General features: G+C 34.6%; 3 protein-coding genes across 5 annotated transcripts in view; 1 reads left to right on the top strand and 2 right to left on the bottom strand.

The window, feature by feature from the left end:
- The first annotated feature begins 1496 nt into the window (after positions 1–1496).
- Positions 1497–4180, top strand: LOC123720173. The gene is made up of 5 exons (XM_045676699.1): positions 1497–1743; positions 1867–2008; positions 2548–2701; positions 3195–3381; positions 4024–4180. Exons 1-5 carry the CDS (start codon positions 1673–1675, stop codon positions 4178–4180), a joined length of 711 nt encoding a protein of 236 aa, XP_045532655.1. The 5' UTR covers positions 1497–1672.
- A 1783-nt stretch (positions 4181–5963) lies between these two features.
- LOC123720172 (serine/threonine-protein phosphatase 5) lies at positions 5964–14224 on the bottom strand. The gene is made up of 9 exons (XM_045676698.1): positions 13977–14224; positions 13614–13855; positions 12371–12518; positions 11625–11746; positions 11004–11274; positions 9914–10144; positions 9564–9783; positions 7759–7840; positions 5964–7034 (listed from the first exon to the last, which is right to left on the bottom strand). The coding sequence occupies exons 1-9, from the start codon at positions 14068–14070 to the stop codon at positions 6975–6977; spliced, it is 1470 nt and encodes a 489-aa protein (XP_045532654.1). The 5' UTR covers positions 14071–14224; the 3' UTR covers positions 5964–6974.
- A 1188-nt stretch (positions 14225–15412) lies between these two features.
- LOC123720756 overlaps positions 15413–24012 on the bottom strand; it is a 108559-nt gene continuing 99959 nt past the window's right edge. For all 3 annotated transcript variants that reach the window (XM_045677504.1, XM_045677508.1, XM_045677507.1), the window contains 7 exons: positions 22392–22618; positions 18614–18818; positions 18131–18211; positions 17408–17634; positions 16666–16888; positions 16243–16350; positions 15413–15811 (listed from right to left, as the gene is read on the bottom strand). In XM_045677504.1, the coding sequence (XP_045533460.1) occupies positions 15600–15811; positions 16243–16350; positions 16666–16888; positions 17408–17634; positions 18131–18211; positions 18614–18818; positions 22392–22618 (1283 nt within the window). In that variant the 3' untranslated portion in view covers positions 15413–15599. The remainder of the gene's footprint in view (positions 15812–16242; positions 16351–16665; positions 16889–17407; positions 17635–18130; positions 18212–18613; positions 18819–22391; positions 22619–24012) is intronic.

Raw genomic sequence — 24012 nt, 5'->3', positions numbered from 1 at the left:
TTTTTGTCTCTTAATTATGTCAATCCTTATGTACAACATAAGGTACTATTATTAGGTAGTATAGGACGTCGATTACGTCTTCTTATCTAACAAAATCTGTAATTATTGATTGATAAGAAAACATAGAATCAATTGACTAGAAAACTATTTATGTTTATTCAACCTTTGAAGTCAAAACTTTGTAAACATACATATTATTGAAGCGTATCGAGTAAGAATTTACTTCTGCGAAGATTTATCTTGATCACCTTAACACGAAGAGCAACAGACCAGAAACAAAACACAGGCTGCTTGATCGATATACTTACTTTGTAGTATTTTCAACGTTTTATACGAGTATAACATGAATAGAAAATACAGATTTATGATTCCCCTACTGTTATGTCCTTCTGTTACTTCTTTTGAAACATTAATAATGTGCAAGTAATTTTCTTTTGAAACATAATGACTGTACTTTAATATATAATATATTGTAGTCAATAGGGTTTCTTGTTAAGTACGCTAGTTTGTTTTTATTTGGGTATTTTAACTATACTTAATTATTCATTCGTTTTTAGATGTGTGCTTAAACAAAACACAATGTAGCTTACTTTTATCAATAGTCTTTAAACTAATACTGCCTTTAGTAAGGTTGGCAAGTGTCTCTCTGACCGTTTTGAACTATTCGTTTGGACCCTGGCTGTAAACCAATAGAAAATTGTGTGTGTAGGGGAAACCATAGTGTGGTAACACTCACGTCTAACGCCCAATAATCGACGGCATGTGTCAGGTCACAGAGATCAGATCAATCACCATTACATGAAACGTTTGAAAAATTTAAATAGAAATCTTTAAGCAAGTTGTATTGCCCTATTGACTTTTAAATATTGTCGAAACTATTAAATAACACGCAGATATGAACTTTGATAATTATATGATTTATTAAGGTAGATTCAATTGGGAAGCAAATTCTATGCGTCCTTGGCTGTGTTATTATTATTTGTATCATTAATTCCATACATATCTTGAAACTTAATAAACTGTTGAAACTAAAGGATTCAATTCAGAAATGTAATTTCTTCTCTTAGAGAACTATAGAGGTAACCCTTTTGTTTATAGTTTTTAAAATTATACACAGTGAGGTATGGATAAAATAAAAGCGATACGATTTATTTGGGAAATGTCAAACCCGTTTAATATTCTGTTATATTGTTATATATAAATATGTGTTATATTCTGACGCTCCATAATGTTCAGGAAAAAAATCTTATTTTTAAGAGTTTGCATTCTTGTAGTTTTAATAACGATCTTGACTTTAATATTGAGCTTTTTATCTAAGTTCGAATGCTTAAGATATGAAATATTGGGAGGTATAGAGTACCGGCTAGTATAAGGTTCATAGTCGACACATATCGTTATTATGAATTCCTCTATGTCGTGTTAATTTTCACATACGGGCGTCATAGTTCGCCTAAGTCTCGACTGTAGTACGGATATGATCAGCAAAATGTTTACAGAAGCGTAAAAATATCAACAGTGACTTAACCGTAGTTTCATCGTGGAGACAATTCTTAAGATTACGATATCGTCATGCTGTTGTAACGTCATTGTTTCCTCATACAATTGTTCCGGGGCAGATGCCGGAACGACACGTATATAGTGAATATGGTGATATGGGGACCGGCAGTGCAAGATGGCATCTAAGATTGTTTTGCTGGTTTTCGTGGCTGGTGCCTGTGTGAGAGGAGATTATAGGAGCGATGGGTAAGAGAACGTGTTTTTATTTTCTTAAGTCTAAACATAAGACCGTTTACCAAGTGTAATGTCGACAAGATTTTTCATTGTCCAGTAAGTGATTCTTATAAGACAAAGATAATAATGTTCCAGTGGATTTTTACCAAGTCCAAGTTACCAAAGAACGGAAGATCAGCTAGCGGAGCCGTCTGCCAGAAGTGATAAGGGTAGAGACGACAACAATGATCACGGGGATAGGACACAGAGATTCGGGATATCTTCATACGGAACTACCGTGAGTACCTATATAAAGTCTACAGGTCTGAGATGAATTGTTTTTTGCAACAAGTCTGCCTGTCTTAAGTGTTTTTAGAGGCTTGGTCATAATTTTGAAGCGATACTGGTAAATATGCTTGATGATAACGTAGAAAAACTGACACTCGTGCATGCTGCTTGAGCAGCACAAAGTTAAACTGACCAGCAAAGTTTGAACTTTCACTAATTTTTTTTCGTAAAATATGTTTAGTGTCATCAAAAACGATTGCACTTGAGCAAACAGAAATGCTTAGAATAGAGCATTAATTTATGTGCTGCGTCTAATGAACTCAATAGAAGTTAGCCACCACGGCTTGGATCTGTAAAATTCAATTGTTTCTGACATCAAGGTACACCTACATAGATCTCCATGAAAATATGTTCAAAAGTGTCGAAGTAACGGTCTACTACAGACAGAAAACGTGTCATTGGATTTTTGGCCTATTCATTCCTGACATTAAATACTGTATATTATTTATAAATATAGAGTCATGTTTTAAACCTACTTCCTTTCCATAGGGTCCATACGGAGGATCAGCTCCAGGAATCTACGGGCCGTTAAAAATAGACCTCGGAGGGGTTCTCCTGGGTTCTATATTAGGCTTTGGTGCTGTAATAGTTTTACCCAAGATTATACATGCTTTCTCGTATGGATATGGCGGCTATGGTCGAAGTAATGTATTATTTATTTAGAAACAGCGTTCATCAGATTGCTTTAGCTTCCAAACTGATTTTCTTTTACATTAAAATTCATTCTTGTATGAAAGTTTTAAGGGCTTTTATGAAACATTATAATATATTTTAAGAGCAGTGCGACACTCATCCCTAAGGTCGTAGGTTCGATCCCCGGCTGTCCACCAATGCTTTCCATGTGCTCATTTAACATTCGCTCGATCGGTGAAGGAAAAACATCGTGAGGAAACCGACATGTCTTAGACCCAAAAATTCGACAGCGTGTGTCAGGCACAGGAGACTGATCACCTACTTGCCTATTCGATTTAAAAATGATAATTTAACAGATTCAGATATCTGAGGCCCAGACCTAAATAGGTTGTAGCGCCACCGAATTTTTTTAATAATAGATTTAATTTTTGTTTCGTGAAATTTTAAATAACTTTTATATTTCTGCCTGTGGCCTTTAAGATCATTTAATGTTATATTTTCAGGCGCTGAAAGCGACTTTGGTCAGTTATCTGATTTGCTGGGACATTTTGACCAGACACTTGGTAGATATAACGTGGACTCGGCATCTTGTATGCAGCGTCTTGCGTGTTCTTATGTGCAATTGGCAAATGAAAATATGGTCACTGGTAATGGAACCGATTTCGATACCATGCTGGCTTCTGTTGCTAAGTAAGTACATGAGAAGTTGATCGGCAATCTTATTATTTTAAATGTAATGAATTGTAGATATTAAACTGCTTTATGTTATGCGAAAAGCTAATTCATTTGAGAATAAACTATGATTATTTATTTAATCAAGGAAAGTATTAAATATACTTACGTAACAAAATAGTTTGCCAGATAAAAAAACTAGTTTATTTATGAATGTTGAATGACATAACGAGAATGTTCTCTCAAGACTATTTCACCATGCCTCCTGCTGACAGTGGACAACTCTATTTTTAATTATTATTAATTACCTAAGATGTCATGTCGAACACGGTATAATGGTTGCAGCGCCTTACAAACGTTGTGTAAAACAAAAAACTTGGCGATTAAAAAGCGTGGCGGAGTATATTGCCAGTGACGTGCAACTGGACGTTTCATAAGAGCCTGCAAAGGCCTATTTGAAATAAAAAACTTTTCGATTTTGATTTGATTTTGACGAGAATACTTCCGTTTTACGCCCTTGATTTGAGAACTGGCAGTAAATGTCAAATTAGAAGCATTTGATATATATTTACTTTTTGTGACCCTATATGAATAAATGATTTTTAATGGAAAAAATCTTATATCGCATCGAAGTTGTATTAAAATTAATAATTTTTCCAGTAATTCACTGCTTCACCGCATGCTGGAAGGCACCTCTATTTACGAAGCGATGTCAGCCGGTCGTTCTTTGGAAACAGACTGCCACCAGCGTTATTCTAAATGTAGACTTGATAAGAACACTGTCGTCAAAATCATCACGCAAATGATACCAACCTAGAATTTAGAATAAATGTTTTTCAATTATAACGTTTTTTAGTTCAAACTTGAAATTTATACATTCATATTTCACCATTCAAATAAATTAAGTTATCTTAAACTGACTGATCGTAATAACATTTTTATCACATCACGAGGTCTCGGGTTCAAATCACAAAAAAGCTAGTGCGATTTTTCTATCGACATTCCATGGTATGGCAGGTAATTGATTTGTTTGAGCAAGTATCGTCCTAAAATAGTGAGTACAGGCATAGTCAAAACCTGAAAAAAAATCGATATATAGGCGGTCAGTATCTTTTGTCGAACGCTGTCGATTTTCTATGCAAAGTGTGGGAAACAAAATCGAATAAAAAACAACGTACAAATTTAACAATATATTATGTCAATCAAACCCTATCTACAATATTGTTCTGATATGCTCATCAACTCATACAACCTTATTGCTCTCTAAATACCTTTATAAACTATATTTAACTAATGTACTAATTTAAGCACCAAAGCTGGTTTGAAATACCTACTTTCTAGTTATCCAAATTTGCGACAGTTTCCCTCGATATGCTTACACTAGCGTTATCTAACGTACTATGAGCGTTAATAAACTTTTGTCACTTTTATTTTCAAGAAGAGCGGTAAGGACAAAACATTCAATAAGTTTAAGCATGTTTTTGGAGACCCTATATTTTTATGAATACTTTGGACAAGTGCCTCTTAGTTTTTGAGTTAAAAATATTGGTGACGTGACGAGTAACTTTTGATACTTATTTTAATAAAATTTAGAAAAAATTAATACATATTTTATCAATTCACTGAAACGATACGAATTCAAATTACGCTGTTTTGTTCGTTGGTAGTTACAATAACAACTTGTTAATTTGTACTATTTGTACGTTGGCAGTTACAATAACAACTTGTTAATTTGTACTATTTGTACGTTGGCAGTTACAATAACAACTTGTTAATTTGTACTATTTGTACGTTGGCAGTTACAATAACAACTTGTTAATTTGTACTATTTGTACGTTGGCAGTTACAATAACAACTTGTTAATTTGTACTATTTGTACGTTGGCAGTTACAATAACAACTTGTTAATTTGTACTATTTGTACGTTGGCAGTTACAATAACAACTTCTTAATATGGCATGTTTTACGTGAGTATTTTTGTTAGAGCTTAATACTTTCTCAAACTCTTCCAATTGACCTTCAGCACTCGGCGATTTAATGATTTTCAATTTATTTCAGTTAGTTTCGTGCGTAGTTCGTAAAAAGAAAGTCTTTTGGCGTATGACAATCCGTTCCGTTTAAATTATCCATACTTAAATCGTGGGAGTTTTTGTATTACGATAGATTCCTGTATGCGTAAAGGGTAGATACTTATGTAGACTAGGTATATTGTAAGTAAACTGCGTACTTAACGTTTTTGTTTCAAAGATTCTTGCGGAATATACCCACCATATTACTCTTTTTTCATTTTTTGTCTCAAATTCATACAAGGCACTTGTCAAATCACCGGTTTTCTTCGTAATTTTTTATAAATTCTTAGACTTAGCATGAGAAAAATATTTTCTTTCTTAAAAATGTAAGCATTTATACTTAATAATACTCATCGTAATTGTACAATACAATAAAGCTAACTTTCGAATCTTAGTCACGAAAATTCGTTTTTGTTATTGCCCGAGTACAATTGTAGTTCCAATCATGATTTCGATTTTATTTACATACTACGATGATCATAAAAAATAAGGTGAAAAAAATAAAAACAAATAACTAAAAAGACTTTATTGCATCAATATTGAAATAAAATAATGGCAACATTTAAAAACTTAGAATGTACAAAAAAATGCATTCACGTACAATCGCATTATGTACAGAAAAAAAAGTTACCTCATTTGATTAAACATAATTGTACCTTTCTACAAATACACCTTAAAAATAAAACAAAACGAAAAAATCAATACTAATAACCATATAAACTGATGACAGAATCTTGAGCACTGTCAAATGTCAAACTTAATCAATTGACAGATCGTGGAGACGTATGACGTTTATAATAATCGCAATGCCACTAATAATAAACCATGTGTCTTCCAACCATAAAAAGTTTTTAGGTAATATTTATCTATTTTTCTTCAATTAAGTGGTCTAGCGACATAACATAGGCGTTTAGTCATATTATCGTGAAACAGGAAGACCGAACACCATTACAACACGGAATAGAAATATTTATCCAGATATTATTTATAACGTAAAAATACTAAAAAAAAATTGTGTTATTATTAATTCTATTTGAATCTAGTAGATTCGGTATATATATTCTGTCACTATTTTTGTAGTTTTTTTTACGTTATATACAGATTAAATATAGTCAATATTTCATTATGGTAACCCTATGCCTAAGGATACCTGTGTAAAGACGGTGGCTTAAAAAAAAAGTTCCAACCCAAATTGTTAATCATAAATTCATTTTACGACTAGAATTTCGATTGTGACATGATTCGTCATGTTTCTTTAATAATACGCAAAACACTGGGAAGAAAAATCTGATATATTTTGACTAAGATACTACGGGATTCGTTACCATAGTTACCTAGAGATAACATCGTTACTAAGGTAACGACCACGTTATTTAATCTTTTATAACATCTTATGAGTAGCTCCCAAATATGATTATTTACACTGGTTTAGTTTATTATTAATATCATTGGATAAAATTGTCTATTTACGATAATGAAGGCGGCAAAATGTGATTAATCGCCTAATAAGGCCGCTAACAATTAACAGTTCGCCTGACCGTGTTTAGTAGAGCATGCTGAGAACTGAGTTCGCGTACGCCATGGCTTTCACGTCCGGATGAGGCTGAAAAATTGAATTAAGTACATTTTTTATAAAATATTTAAAGCATAAAACATTATAAAACAGGACGATATTGTATATAGTTGGGATTGGAAAATAATGAAGTGTATGAGAGGACAAGTAGAAGAATTGGGAAGTCTTCTTGGAGGTCCTGTAACCACTTAATCTTTATCAATTTGATGTAACCTAAAATGTTTCGATAAACACTGCTCGGCTTAGAGGCCCATGTTTAAGGATTAATCAACATGTTAATGTTTGCAGGTGGACAAATAATAACTAAAAAATAATTCATTTTTCTCATTAACTCATTGACAGATAATAATTAACACTGAGATAAGTTGCCATGTATCGCCATGAATCTGGTATAAAATAAAATAATTGTAATATTTCGATATTTTTCGAATATTTTTATTTTTACATATTTTTTTATTCCCTATCAAATGTCTGCTAGACTTTAAGGACATTCATGTCCCTAGACAGAAATTCGTTGAGAAACGTCACACATTTCACACGTTCTTATCAAATATTTATAAATTTGCCTGGAATTTTATAACAAATTACAATAGCACTAGTAATCCCATCATACATGAGCCTTGTAGTGTCGAACGAGCTGATACGATAAGTAAAAATCGATCGTTAGAGAAACAATCGCGCTTTAAGGCTGAATTGTGATGTCCAAGGTTGTCAGTTGAGTCATTTCCATAAAATAATCCATGTCAATACTTACAACAGCTTCATACTTTGTGAAGTTGGGTTTAAGGTCCTTCCCGTTCATAGTTATGAATGCACCCAGGTTCCCCATTGTGTCACTATAATCGTAAAACAGATATAGCTTAGCTTATTTAAGACAAAGTTTTTTTAAACAAATCAATAGTCCTTGATTCAGTCTGTTTCCATTTCCTTTATGTTTATCTACTGAGGTCGGTGAAAGAAAACAATTTTTTTCACCGGATTAAAGCTATATGTATTATTATAAACTTATAAATATTTACATAATTTTAAATTTACATTTTTTCGACGTTTCGCGTGCTTTACAGCGTGCGTGGTCACGGTGACTGAAGACAAAAGGTGTTGAATGTCAAAAGTATCTCAGCTGTAGAGAAAGTTGTTTTATCTGTATTTATTTAAATAGCTTTAATCCGGTTAAAAACATTGTTTTCTTTCTTGTGTAAAAGCTATGTTAACCAAAGACAATACTACTGAGGTCGTGTTTGGGTCTTAAATATACAAAACCCAAATTCTGAACCTTTCAATAACGACAAAACGGAATGTTCTGGGTTGTACTTTTGGAAGTTACACAGCAATGGTTTCATAATGTTGTCATTGGGCATATGTAGTGACAGTAAACGTATACAATACGCTGTTGGGATTTGAAATCAATACTAGATTGAGAGTACCTAGGTTAACAATCCTTAAAAAGCGATGCGTTTAGCAATATTAAAATCTTAATTTTGTAATGTTACTAAATTAGGTCATTAACGTTATTAACAAACGGGTTTAAAGAAGTTTATTCTCATTAAAAACATACATGTCACTTAACACACAAAAAAATCGTGTGTATATTTAGTATTGTCTTTTGTTAAAATAGCTTTTACACATTAAAAAAAAAACACTTTTTGAACGGATTAAAGCTATGTATTATTATTAAAACTTTTAATTTTTTTTCTCCCGACGTTTAGCGTGCTTTTCAGCGTGCGTGGTCACGGTGACTGAAGACAAAAGGTGTTAAATGTCAAAAGTATCACAGCTGCAGAGAAAGTTGTTTTAACGTTATCTTTTAGTCGATATCAACTTCGGGGCAATAAATACAGATAAAACAACTTAAATAATAAGTTTTAATAATAATAATAATAATAAGCCTTTATTCCACATCTTTGACATACATTTGATTAAAATAAAAAAGATAAATTTACAGTTTTACTAACTTTTCCCACCCTAATTTAATAATAATACATAGCTTTAATCCATTCAAAAAGTGTGTCTATTTATGTACACGCGTTAGAAGTTATACTTCTTTGGCGTGACAAGATAAAAAAAAACGTATTTTACGTTTGTAGTAAAAAACGACACTAACCATAGAAAAAAAAAGGTATTCAATACATTGAAAGTTCTATTATAACGCATTATCTAGTTAAATAAAGTTTATTTAAATATCACAAAATCTAAAATGTTGACTTTAGCTAACTTCGGGGTCGGTTTTTTGTGACGGTGTGCGGGTGTCGGTTTTTTTGTGACGGTGTGCGGGTGTCGGTTTTTTTGTGACGGTGTGCCCGCGCATCCTTGGCAGACGTATTCGAAACAGGTTCACTTCTATTATGTGTTAGTTATGCAGGCGATTTGTAGGGTTGAAGTTAAATTAAGGTATGCATTTGACAGTTTCGGAAAAAAACATCTGCTAACATACGATCCTTTATGCTCTATTTATTTTAATGTCTATGTCATTTTTTTTATTTAATACACATAAGATAAGATTAAACGTAAGACGTAAAAATGTTTGCGTATAAAATAAATTAAATAAAAATTATAACGTACCAGTAATTAGGCGCTGAGAAGACCGTGATACACATCCCATCATGCGCGACCTCGTACCCATCATTTTTGACCTCATGACTTCGTATGACGTAGTCCAACTTGTTGGTTTTGAGGAACGCGGCCGTGACGTCTGGCCCGAACTGGCAGCCCACGCCTCTTCTGGATGGGGACCTTCCCTCCATTGGCTGTGGGTCTGACCAGAGCAGCTCGCACATTATACCTGCAATAATATGAGGTGTTTAAAATTTGTAATTAGAACTAAAAACCTACATAAATATTTTAATAAGTTACGTCTACAGCAACATATAGAATATATTTTAAATTGAGTTAATTATTTAGAGAGAACTTACCATCTTCTGGGGGTTCCCTATTCCTCTCGACTTTGCGGATATCATCGAGCGTGATGTCGTCCTTCGAGAATAGACCTCCATGCATCACAAGCACACGCGAATTAATGCAATGGGCTAATGGCAGCCAATGATACACCTCAGTAAAGAGATCAGCCATTTGTGATGAATATTTAGATGTTACTTCGCCTCGGAAACCATATACCCTGTTCATGTCTAGCGTTTCGTGGTTTCCTAAAAAAAGTAATTACGAAGGAACTTTTTAATAAATATATTGTACAAGGATTTATAATTATTTAGCGGACCAGACAGACGTTGTCCTGCATGGAAATCTTTTTCGGCAAACTGAAGTAATTCGGAAGGCCCAGACTGAGAATAGACTCGTACATGAAAAACCTGCTGTTTAGTTTCAGTATAGATAAATAATCTAGATATAGACTGCAGCGCCATCTGCCGGGCTGATTTGTGAATCTAAAACATCCAGAGCGCCACCCGCATACAAAAATTATTTAAATCGGTCCAGCCGTTTAAGATGAGTTCAGTGACATACACACGTACAGTAGAATTATTAACATACATACATATAAAAAAGAGGAAATATTATACAACTGCTAAAATTTATAATGGTAAGTCAGCCTCAAATCTAGTTGCAAGATCTGTCAAACTTCTCTAAGCGTTTTTGACAGCTGACAAGAGCTGAAAGCTGCTAAAATCATGCGAAAATAAAATGTATTTTTAAGTATATTGAATAAAAATAATATAAACAGTTCTATAAAAACAAAAAATACAATTTCTCAATCATAAATTTCATATAAATATTTTTATTATAAGAGACCTAACAAAATTCAGCTAATTTAGCTACAAGCCTAACATGTTTATGAAACCAGTCTTTGCGGCTGAGAGTATGAGTAGCTAATCCATTGTGCTTTATCTGAAAGCTCAGAGTTTCATTACAGTTAAAAAAACAAGTTATAAAGATTGAGACATGTCTTCTCGTATAATGTCCTAGAAACAGTCAGGATAATGTGACAGTAACCATATCAGCCTACAAACATAACATTGTAATGTAAAGTAAATTCTTAATAAAACTTACCTCTAGACATAAAGAAGTGGTCCGGATACAACAACTTAAAACTGAATAAGGTAAATATACATTCAACACTAAATGAGCCGCGGTCAACAAAGTCACCGTTAAACAAGTACGGATTGCTCTCAGAAGGTAATCCATTAAGTTTAAATATGTTCATTAAATCGTAGTACTGGCCATGAATGTCTCCACATACGGTGAACTTTTTATCATCATCCACCTTAATATCTACTAGAGACGGCTGTTTTTGAAGATATGCTTTGACATCTATTAGTATCTAGAAAATAATTATTGATGGTGAATATTGGCATTTTTTTAAAACTTCCATTGTAAATATGTATCAATAAATGATCAGCTAAAATTTTTAAATGATAATTTGTATTCTCTAGAAATTGGGCAAGTTATAACATCCTCAAAGGTTTCTAAACTGTCTTACAGTTAGTTAAAATGAATAAAGGAAGGATACTATCTATAAAACTGTTTAAGTTTATGATAACTATAAAGAAATAATAATAGTTATTAATGGTAAAATTATATTACACATTTACTGTTATTTATTAGTAATAAATTTTCCACCATACAATAAAGTTGTAAATTTCAGAAATTTCTGCGACAGTAAAAACTTACTTTATATGCATATTTCTTATGAAGCTTCTTCTGATTTTCATAGAATTTCATAAGTTCAGTCACAAACTTGAGAGTAACCTTTCCATCTTCCAGACTTGGCCCCACATATTCATCTTCAATAGCTGAAAATTTATGAAATATATATGTGTTATATATATATATATATATATATATATATATATATATTGCATATTGTGAAGTTCATAGTATGTAGAAACAATTGTTTAAACCACCCACAATGTTAGTGATATTAATGAATTTTATCTTATATACTAATATTTATTATTTGTTCAAGCCTGTGTGTTTTTTATTGAATAGATAATGCATACACAGCCAGTTCACAAGACAAAAAAGAATGCAGTCAACTAATAGATTTACTTTACAAAATACTCAAATAAAAAATGTCATATTTAATTTTAATAATTTGTTATTTAAGCAGATGAAGTTGATTTTTGACTCATAACTATTGTTCTATTATAGAGAATTCATTTCATAAAGTATAGCTGTATTAAGTATATATATAAACTAAGCCATTAATGCGCACTGCATTCACTCAGATAAAAAAATCAACATGAAAAAGTAATTTAATTGGATTTAAATGACACTTAATTGAATATGTTAATTTAGTTATTGAATTTATTTAATTAATAATTTGTTCAGAATTCACATAGCATGTTATAAGATCATAGAAGTTTAATGGAAGGTTTGTATTTGATTACAAAATTCAAGTTAAAGTTACTACTTACTTATAGAATCTAAATTAATAGAATCAGCTATATTCACTTCTTTCTTCTCTACTGCTATTGCTTTCTCAAAAGCAATTTTCATAACTATTTTGTTACATTCATTGTACTTTAACTTGGCATCTTTGTCATTTGGCCTAACTTTGGTAACCTGGAATAATTGAAGTGACTTAGATGTAAGAGAAAATTATAGAACTTTACAAAACTAACTTTCTATTAACCTATAACTAAATATAACATAATGAGAATGTGTGCTACAACAGAAAACCATTTATGTACAGATTTATTAAAATTACTTACTTTTTAATTATAATGTGATGATTGTAGTTAACACTGTGTAGCATGTGTAGATTCTATGTAGCTTTTAGACTATCATATGCAAAAATCATGTTTGTTTTATTCGAAAATAACAATGTGTGAGATTTTTCTTGCAGACAAAAAGAAAAAAACCAGTGAAACAAACATAGTACAGTAAACAAATACAGTACAAACTACATTTTATTGTGTTAGTTTGCCATGGTTTTCAAAAGCTACTGATCTGACTCTAAGAATTTGTAATATCAGTTATAAACAAGAGCTAAATTATAAAACATTATTCCTACAAAACAAATTCTACAAATAAAATCTTCATATTTAGGTGTACTTTGATATTATCAGATATGTTATCTGTATTCTGTCCTAGAAACGGATTTTACTAAATTCTAAGAGGTTTAATATAATTATGGGGCACTTATTTCATATTTATTATTCATCATTCATTAAATATTAGAATTATAATTGAGAAGTTAAATTTAAAAGATATAAATTATTAGTGGATAGTATTTAGAGTGAAATACAAAATAATATGTGTATATTTTTCTGTTTCTTAGAAACATTAAGAATTTAGTTATTTCATACTCCTACAAAACTTACATTATATATAACAAAAAACAAGTATACTAAAGATATAGAAATAGATGAAATACAATATATACATAAAACTTAAGAATGAAAAAACAATCAAATACATTAACTAAGTATATCTAATTTGAGTATGATGTACAATGGTGTTTATTGTTCGGGTAAGTATGTGATCGCTTGTAAATCAGGGTGTGTTACATTCTAGAATATTAAAATATAAGGATATTATTAGCATTACATAAAATGGTAAATGAATTAATATAGAAAAGTATATTCAATAAATATTATATTTAGCCATTTCATAGCCAAAGCACTATGAGATGTATTCTCAAACATATCTACTTACATATTGGAAATCCATAAGTGCTTGCTTATATTTTCCTAAAGACATATTAGCCGCTGCTCGCCTGTAATAGGCCTTAATGTAAGTTTTATCCAAACATATTGCTTTTGTTGCATCACTCAAAGCATAACCAAAATTTTCCAGTTTTAAATTTGATATACTCCTATTCCCGTAGTATATGGCATTTTTTGGGTTCTTTTCTATTGCTTTAGAGTATAATTCAATAGCGTTATTGTAATGTTGTTCTGGAAGAGAGGTTATAATGAATATTAAAAAATCTGTATGTAGTTCTAACTTAATTAAGTAACTAAAATGAAGATTTAGATATAGAAAAAAAATCGGAATATAAAGTAAATGCGTACTTACTTTTAAAACATTCATTTGCCTCATTTTTATATTTTTCTGCTGCTTCTATGTCTTCTTGTGATACTGGTCCAGTGAGTTCCTCGTTTTCAGCCATTGTATTATTAAATAATTAACCACAAAACTAATCCTTAAGATTCTTTAATCAATTAAAATAACTTTATCATAAGAAATTAATATAGTTTCTTACATCCATTTATCTTTGTATCCGCATTACGTGAAAAATTTATTTGATAGATGAATGATAGACATAGACTCTATAGAGTCTATAGTATATAGAAACTATAGAATAAATTCCATAGAATAAAAAATCTTGACTACACTTTATTATGAAAAATCAAAAATTTACAAGGATACAAGTTTATCTGACTTATAGACTAGAGATTAAGGTCTATTAAAATATATGTTATTGTTATAGAATATATATATAGTAAGTTTTGAATAGTATTCGTCTAATCTCTTTCTTATTTGTTTGCTTCTGCCAACAGCTATATATTATGTTTAATGTTGCGTACTAAAATCTCAAATGTTAGTTTGCCGTTAGATAGATAGGTTATGGTATTCTATGTTATAGTGAGTTAAAAAGACGGCAATTGAAATTCGTGTTCACTGAGTACTGAATAATTTTCAACTGACTTTCTGAACTTACATGATAAGAGCTTATGTCTACTTTACTCTATGTAATATACATATATGTCGCAGATTCAACGCGATTAATAATTGCAAAATTGGTGTTACTACCGTTGTCCGACATTATAACTTAATATTTAAACACAGGCAGTGCGCACGTCTGGCGCAGGCGACGTTCGAAACTCAAGTGACTAAAGAATTCACTTACGGCCACAAAACAATCGCGCCACTGACATTTGGTAGATCACACAGACTACTTATTGTCAATTGTCAACGTTGACAGTCTATCTTACCATACCACACCGCATTCTACGACTAACTTCAGAGTGGCAGGAATTTTAAAATATTCATTCCCCGACATATATATATTATCTAATATCCACATTGATTTAGTTTTTATTCGTTTATTATACTTAATATCTAAAAATTAATGAGGAAACAGTTTATGTGTTAAATGGTGAAGATATACATATTATGTTATAGCCTCCAATACAAAAATCTACTTACTTACTTTTACTGCATTTCTATGCAGTTACCGCTGTAACTGTATTCTTACAGAAAACTGAGGAATATCGGGGTAGTGAGCACCGAGCAGTGACCGAACATTTACATTTAGTATCCTGTATGTACAGTCACGTAATTTTGTAAAGAGATTTTAAACGGCTGTTCTTTCATGTAGGTTAAGCGTTGCATGTAGGTTATTAGAGTGGTTAACGTTTTGTTAAGTATTTAAAAACTCCGAATTCACTTTATTGTTATATAAAACCTGGAGGTGAGTAAGTATGGCGATTAAATGATAAGACATGGTCGAGGTTTTAAAATTTATTATAAGAAAATTAAAATTAGAGTTGGTACCTCGATTTTAGAAATTCTTATAAATTAAAAGTGAATGTCAACTAATAAAATTGTACAAATATATTTTGTGTTACTTCCTATAAAAGAGAATAATACAAAAAATAATTTAAAGCTATTCTAAAAAGCAAAAACAAAATGATATCAAAGGAAATTTAAAATAGCGATACTTATAATTAGGACTATAATTCCGCTCCTAGCTATTACTCCCGAACTGGGTTGGGAACACGTTTCACTTTGGCCTACTTTGAGGAAATAATCCTCATTAAATTCTTGTCTGTTAACAGCGTATTCGGTTATGGCGGTGTTGCCAGCCTCTGTCATCGTTCGCGTTCTGCTGAGCTTCCATGCCCCAACTGAAAATTGAAAAATACTTGATCATAGTAGAAAAATAACAGTATTTAGATAAGAATTATAGCCTCGTTTATAATAGCTAGTTATTTGCGTCTTTGTTGCTCTAAGATCCAGAAACAAAGAACATTACAAATTCCGCTTCTTACTAAAGGAAGTATTACTTAGCGCTATCGACTGTAAATCTATTCTGTCAAAACATCTTGCCCTGTTTATATATAAAAATAAAATTAATATTTAATTTTTATGCAAATTCATCTAAATATTATGTTTATGAGCAGCCTTTTACGCCATTGACACAATTCACAATTCAACATTACCAATTATGTATAAGTTACAGGCTATATAAAAAAAGAAAATTTAGTCGTAAAGCCGCAAACCACGTTACAGGCCGCCAGTAAAATTATGAAAATTCGATTATTATAAAAATACTTACTCGCTCTTTTATAAGGACCACGATTGACGCAGCTATACGCCAGTGAATACGAAATATAATCCGTTTTCAGGATATAGAGATCCATTGAGACCATAGGAGGGTTCGGGTCTGGATAAAAAAGATAAAAAAGGCGGTTAAAGCCGTAATCTAACAATACAAATTATATTATGGATTTGATAACTTCTCTAATCTGTATGCTTATAGTAACTACAATAGCGATTCCTATTCCAAGTCCATTTGAATATCGGAATCAGTTTTACAGTAGCAATGTTGATTTCTGGTATAATTAAGTAAATACCTAGTACATGGATTAATTCATTTTTTACACATAGTTGCAAACAGAGCAGCAGTTGTAGTCTCATTGCAGGGATTTATTCCAAGGAGTCAAAAGTTATAAACATGTATTATTGGAGCATTCCTTACCATCTGTACCGCGAACAGGTAAGTTGACGACCAGTTTGGCACTCCCATCAACTGAGGTGACAGTGGCATTTCCTTCAACTGTGTCCAGTGTACCGTCAATGACCTGCCAGTTCTGGACTGTGATGACGCTACTTACAGTATTGTAGCTATACCTGGCTCCAGTACAGTTGCCACTCTCAAATCGTTGAGGATACCTTTCAATTTGGTACCAAGTTCCGGTATACTGAAAGTAATATAAAGATTGTTAGCTTATATTCATTTGTTTTTTGGGAATTGTAGAACTTAACCCCCTTATTCATTAAAACTAATTCTGTCTAATGATTTTCTTTTAACAAAGTTACTCTTTCGTCTCTTACTTTTAAATTGTATTTACGCTATGATGAAAAGAGACAAATGTGTACTTTAATTAAAATGATAAAACTAGACCTATTACTACTAATCATTTTTAAGATTACACTGCAACAAGTTTTAGTTCTATTTGAAATAATTTCAAACAGAGGTTTACGCTTAAGAGACTGTTATGCTTTGCCATTTACGGTAACTTTTTTTTATTTGGGAATTAAGACACAGAAAATTTCGTTTCACTTTTTACGTATGTACACGCACACATTTTTTTAAATTTATTTTCTTTTGATGTTGGCACTAAATGTATTGTTGAAGACAACTAACCTAATATTGTTAATAAGTACAAACTTAAGGAACAAACATGTACTACGAATATCCAACTGTAATGTATAAATACCTGTGCAGTATCAAATGATGTTTCGACTGGTATACTGTCATCACACTGTCCAGGTATGATGACCTGGTCCCCCGTAATTTCGGGGTAGTGGAAACATACTGAATCACTCTGGTTTACTGAGAAGTAGAACTTCTCTTCCAAAACTCGATTGGATTCCATATATTGTGAAATTACATTCTGCGCGTTTTCTGATAGCTCTCGGGTTTTGGAAAGCTTTGCACTCCATACTGTTGAGGAATACTAAGTATGATTACGGCTGGAGTGGGTATGGTGATAACTGGCCTTTTGAATATTCTATTTGTCAACGTAGATGATTTTTTGTTGGAATTTTAAACGACCGACAGTTACCTTAAGACGTGGGCCGCCCTTTTACTAATACACTAACACGACTCCATGACACAAACGTACAATATTTATTAGTTATGCGGGAGCGGGAAAGTGCATTAGAAAAGAAGTTTTAAAGGGCCGGCACCTTAATTGCAAACCCTCTGGCAATGGGAGTGTCTAAGGGCTTAACATCGGAAGTTACTTAATATTATAAAAGTTAAAGGAAGGTTAAGGTTAGAAGAAAATTATTATCGCTATTGGTATAATGTACAGTACTAAGTACTATGGTCAGTTTTGTGTCATCCTTTCACCAAATTTTTTTTCAAATCTAAGTAATGAAATATTCTTATAACGTAATTTAAATCCCAAAAGAATTAGTTAGATCTCAATACTTACCACGCTTGTAATCATCATTGATATTTTCACAAGAATATAGTAGCGAGAATGTTTCATAATCCGTTACAATCACCAATAATTCTGAAAATTAAAAACAGATTTCAAATTAAACATTAATCCCCTTAAAACGGTACTCAATCTAGAAATAAACTTTAAAAACATGCACAAATATCAGTACTTTACTTTAATTATTATATTATTGTTTCAATTTAGGAAGCCTTATTTCTATAACAATGATATTATAACACTGTCATTATGATATTACATAAATAATCTGAATTAAATATTGTACGATAGTTATTCGTGTCTTTTGTGCTCGGACAATACCCAAATATGGACGTCATCTTAACCCGCTAATGAAATGTCAATATCGACGGAGTCACGATATTTCTCAGACATATTGAATCGCGAGTTCTTAATTCAAATATTAGTAGATTATATTTGCTTTTTATAATATGCGTAAAAAAGTGATGACAAACTTACCAACAGAACTGCCATCGCTGAACGTCTTAATCAATCTTCCGTCACTGGAAGCCGTGACTGTGCTTGTTATAACCGTGGCACTATTGTTTCGTACACTGGTATCAATCATTTGGTATGAATTTTCTGTGGCAACAAGCTCAGAGCTGATACAAGATCCACTTTGGCTACTTGGGTAGTTTTCGATTTCATGCCACCAGCCCACGTACTGTAATTTGTATTTATAAATAGTAGATATTTTATCACTGTGACTGGATTGTTTGTTTAGCGACAAAAACAACATATTTAGTTTAGAACAAAAGGGAGTTGATTTGATAAAATTAAGTCCCAACCAGTTATTATAAACTTAGTCTAAATGTAATAGCACTTTGTTTTTAATCTAGTGGGAGTAAACCTAGTGGGAGTGCCATGCTGTTGCTTTCGGGCTTCAGCCAATCGGGCAGGCACGACCGGGGCAGTACCACTGTCTCACAGAAAACCGGCGTGAAGTGATGCAATAGGTTCATCTTATTGTACTCGCGTTTCGTGCGGTGAGTGAGACTCCCGGAGCCCATCAATTCCCCCCTCCCCCAGAATATGAAGATGCAGTTTAAACAGAGATTACCCCAGGGGGGTACCACACGTTTCCGCTGTGGAGAATCCCCCTCTGAGCGTCCATCATCGGAACAATCAGTATTCGGTGGTGGATGCACAGGCTGCCCTTCGTATTCTGGGGTGGGCAAAAACTGCTCAAAAAACTATAAGTTTCGATCTCGGGGCAAACGGAAGAATTTACCGAAGGCATCCCCTTCCACGCTCTCAGTGGACTTTACCAATGTTAGGGGGCTCAACTCTAATCTTAACGCGGTTCACTTTCACCTCGAAACTGCGAAGCCGGCCTTATTCTTCCTTACTGAGACTCAGATATCCTTCCCGGCTGATACTTCCTACCTCTCCTACCCGGGGTACAAATTGGAACATTCATTTGTGCCGCGGGCGGGAGTTTGCGTGTACGTCAGAGAGGATATCTGTTCTCGTCGCCTCGGGTCGCTTGAAGGAAGGGACCTATCTAGCCTCTGGCTGCGCGTAGACTGCGATGACCATCCGCGATTCTACGCATGCCTGTATAGGTCCCATAGCGGAAATACCGAAACTGAGCGACTCATTGAGCACATCCAATTGGCTACAGATTCCCTGCTCGAAGGGGTTCCTACCGCTGAAATCGTGGCGATTTTAACGCTCACCATGCCGATTGGCTCGGTTCGGAAACCACCGATCACGCGGGAAGATCCTTTCACGACTTTGCTTTAGCTTACGACCTGTCACAAATGGTCCCTGCGATTACGCGAATACCAGATGTGGATGGTCATAAACCCTCTTTGTTGGACCTTCTGCTGACCTCACATCCGGAGACCTATCAAGTCTCTGTTGACCCGCCATTGGGTTTATCGGATCATTGTGTGGTCCGGAGTACTGTGCCTACTACGCGCCCTCCTCGGCCCCGTTTTTCGGGTTGTCGTCGTATTTGGCACTATCGGTCAGCAGATTGGGATGGGATGCGGTCTTTCTTTGCGTCCTACCCTTGGGGGCCTATGTGCTTTTCGTCGGAAGCTCCAGATTCCGTCGCTGCCTCTGTCGCCGAAGTGGTTCTGCAGGGCATGGAACTTTTTATTCCATTCTCTGCGGTGCCGATCGGTGGCAGGTCACAGCCCTGGTTTAAGCGTTCTTGCAAGGCGGCATCGCGTCGAAAGCGAGAATGCTTTAATGCATGGGCGGAGGCGGCGATATCTCGTGATGCCAATACCAGCGAACATAAAAAAGCATATAACTCAGCCTCCAGGTCCTTCAAACGGGAAATCGCTAAGGCAAAGTCAGAGCACATCGCCAGATTTGGCGAGAGATTGGCCCAACTCCCTTCTGGGACTCGAGCCTTCTGGTCTCTCGCCAAAGCTGTACAAGGGAATTTTTGTCAGCCATCGATACCACCGCTGCACAGAGAGGATGACTCGCTCGCCCACACTGCGAAGGAGAAGGCCGACCTCTTGGGCTGTCTCTTTGCGTCCAACTCGACTTTGGATGACCGGGGGAGATCACCACCGGCGATTTCGCGGTGTGATAACTCAATGCCGGAAATCACATTCCAGCAACGTGCTGTTCGCAGAGCACTATCTTCCTTGGACATTCATAAGTCGAGCGGGCCGGATGGTATCCCTCCAATTGTGCTGCGTACATGTGCTCCTGAGTTGGCTCCGGTCCTGACGCGCCTTTTCCGGTACCTGTACTCGCTCGGCACTGTCCCGAAGTGCTGGAAGACCGCTTCGATACATCCGATCCCTAAAAAAGGCGATCGCACTGATCCATCCAACTATCGCCCAATCGCAATAACCTCCTTGTTCTCCAAAATAATGGAATCCATTATTAATGGCCAGCTCTTGAGTTATCTAGAGGGCCACCAGCTGATTAGCGATTATCAGTACGGCTTTCGTCGTGGTCGTTCAGCTGGTGACCTTCTAGTATACCTTACTCATAGATGGGCAGAGGCAATTGAGTCCAAGGGGGAGGCACTAGCGGTTAGTTTGGACATAGCGAAAGCCTTCGATCGGGTGTGGCACAAAGCACTGCTCTCGAAGCTACCAGCCTACGGGCTTCCTGAGAAATTATGCGACTGGATCTCCAGCTTTCTAGCCGATCGGAGCATCAAGGTCGTCGTCGACGGAGCATGTTCCGACCTTAAACCCGTGAATGCTGGGGTCCCACAAGGCTGTGTTCTGTCCCCGACCCTGTTTCTTCTGCATATCAATGACATGTTGCAACTTAGCAACATTCATTGCTATGCGGACGACAGCACTGGGGATACTCTTTACACTGGCCGGGCAGGTATTTCTCGGGCAGTTGTCGATGAGTACCGGAACAAACTTGTGTCTGAAGTCGAAACTCTTTTACGTGGAGTCTCGGACTGGGGTAGACTAAACCTAGTCCAATTTAACCCCAAGAAGACACAAGTTTGCGCGTTTTCCGCGAAAAAAATACCCTTTGTCGCTACTCCTCTTTTCGAAAACACTCTTCTTGAAGCCACAGCCAGCATCGGAATACTTGGCGTTGACATATCGAACGACGTTCAGTTTCGCGGTCATTTGGAGGGAAAGGCTAAATTAGCCTCCAAAAATCTTGGTGTGCTCAGCAAGGCGAGACGGTACTTCACTCCGGGCCACCGCTTGCAACTCTATAAAGCGCAAATACGGCCCCACATGGAATACTGTTCTCACCTCTGGGCGGGGGCTCCCCAGTACCAGCTCCTTCCACTTGACCGTATCCAACGAAGAGCGGTTCGAATCGTCGATGATCAATCCCTCTCCGAGCGGCTCGATCCTTTGGCGTTGCGTAGAGATGTGGGGTCACTCTGCATCTTCTACCGCATTTACCATGGAGAGTGTTCAGAGGAGTTGTTCGGATTAATACCTGCAGCTGAGTTTCAGCATCGGACGTCGAGGCAAAATACAAAATTCCACCCGTATCACCTCGACGTCCGACGTTCCACGACTGAGCGTTTCTCAAGGCAATTTTTGCCGCGCACCACCGCTATGTGGAACCAGCTGCCCACTGAAGTATTTCCGAACCAATTCGACTTAGGGTCCTTCAAGAAAAGAGCGTACAAATTCTTAAAAGGCCGGCAACGCACTCGCGAGCCCTCTGGCATTGAGAGTGTCCATGGGCGGCGGTATCACTTAACATCAGGTGAGCCTCCTGCCCGTTTGCCCCCTATTTTATAAAAAAAAAAAAAAAAATCTATATCTTTACTCACTTTTTCTATATCGAATCCTTCCACACCTTTAACATCTTGACATTGTCCCCTAAACACTGGAGGCGTGTTCCTATCCGCTTCTGGTATGTAAAAACAAGCATCTTCCGTTTGACTTGTAGATTTGTAATTGCGTTGTATGAGACCTTCGGTATTGCTGATAACATCATCCATAATAGCTTCTGCTTCCTGACTTAACATTTTTCCTCTTCTAAGCTTCCAACTGCCCACTATAATGGGAATAAATCAATTTTTTATTATTATTTATTATATGGAGAACAGTGTTGTCCTAGTGGGTTCAGCGTACGACTTGTCCCTGACTTCGTAGGTGTTTGACGATAATAGAAAGCAAGTTAGTTCTCTACGAGGCTAGTTGATGCTTGGTATTTTTGAAGTTAGGTTAACATTTTTCAATATTATATATTCATTATGCTAATTTGTTGTATCTGATCTTTGTGTTTGATTTATTCTTTCTTCTTTTAAACTATTTTTCCTTTGAATTATGTAATACACGCACTTAGTGTTTTTCATGTGTAAATTTTTATGTATCTTAGATTTGTATAAATGTTCTTTAAATTTATTTTCTTTTTTAAATTAATTAATAATTAAATGTAATTAATTGTGTGCGAATTAATAATGATTCATAATATACAGATCTCTCCTACTTACTTATGTTGCTTTGGTTTTATATTGTTAAAATAATATGTTTGGTGGTTTATTCTTTACAGCTATATGCCTTCCTACAGTATCACACTTTTTTTTCATCTATCCACCGTACGTAGGACGGTTTCCTTTCTAATTGTAGTTTTAGTTTATATATTGTATTGTAAATGTTTGTCAAAATCAAATTAAATTATTTATTATTCTTAATTATTTTTTATGTTTTCGGAGTTAGGGAACATGGAAATAAAAATGTAAATATATCTATCTAGATCCATGACATGATAGTCGGGGCTCGGACGCAACTCTGGTTTAAGAATCGTATCACTCCTAGACAAATTATGATCTAAAGAATCATCTATGTTGTATGTACCCTAAATAAACTCAAAAAAGTAACAAACTAAGAAAACACCTTTTAAACGGATTAAAGCAATGTATTATTATTAAAAACTTATAATTATTTACATAATTCAATTTTTTTCCGACCGTGACCACGCACGCTGAAAAGCACGCGAAATTATGTTTAATCCGTTCTAAAGGTGTTTTTTCTTAATGTGTAACAGCTAGGGAATCTCGCGTGTAATTTTTCGGGATCAATCCCGAAGCATAATATGACGAGATTCCGTTCGAGATTGGGCTGCAATGGTCAGCGATTCTACACACATCCGCTCGGGACGCTTCACGCGACATTGCACATTACATAGGGTACATTGCAATGGACATTAGATGCCGGTTAGCAGATAGCACTCTTGAGACACTTCAGAAGATACTCTTTTTTTAGAAGCTACTTTCAAAATCACCAATTTTAATCTCCTTGAGCTATACCTACTTTTGTTTTGATTATGTTCATGTAATTAAAATTGTTAGTTGTTTAGTTCGTAATGTTAAAGGATAAAGGCTTTTGTTTTCTTTCAAATAATATTTTATTTTAATTAACCTCACTATCACAAACATGCAGTTTTCA

This window comes from Pieris brassicae, chromosome 2 (genome assembly GCF_905147105.1).
Source record: "Pieris brassicae chromosome 2, ilPieBrab1.1, whole genome shotgun sequence".
Classification (NCBI taxonomy): Eukaryota; Metazoa; Arthropoda; class Insecta; order Lepidoptera; family Pieridae; genus Pieris; species Pieris brassicae.
Note: the sequence above shows the minus strand (reverse complement) of the source record. Positions and strands in the feature narration are given on the sequence as shown.

What these genes read in the sequence shown, in the direction of transcription:
- LOC123720173 (XM_045676699.1), top strand. Translation starts at nt 1,673, where the DNA reads ATGGCATCTAAGATTGTTTTGCTGGTTTTCGTGGCTGGTGCCTGTGTG. An exon ending in GGAGATTATAGGAGCGATGG is followed by an intron (nt 1,744 to 1,866) that starts GTAAGAGAACGT and finishes ATAATGTTCCAG; the next exon opens with TGGATTTTTACCAAGTCCAA. An exon ending in TATCTTCATACGGAACTACC is followed by an intron (nt 2,009 to 2,547) that starts GTGAGTACCTAT and finishes TCCTTTCCATAG; the next exon opens with GGTCCATACGGAGGATCAGC.
- LOC123720172 (XM_045676698.1), bottom strand. Translation starts at nt 14,070, where the DNA reads ATGGCTGAAAACGAGGAACTCACTGGACCAGTATCACAAGAAGACATA. An exon ending in CACTTATGGATTTCCAATAT is followed by an intron (nt 12,519 to 13,613) that starts GTAAGTAGATAT and finishes CAATTATTCCAG; the next exon opens with GTTACCAAAGTTAGGCCAAA. An exon ending in TAGGGAACCCCCAGAAGATG is followed by an intron (nt 9,784 to 9,913) that starts GTAAGTTCTCTC and finishes ATATTATTGCAG; the next exon opens with GTATAATGTGCGAGCTGCTC.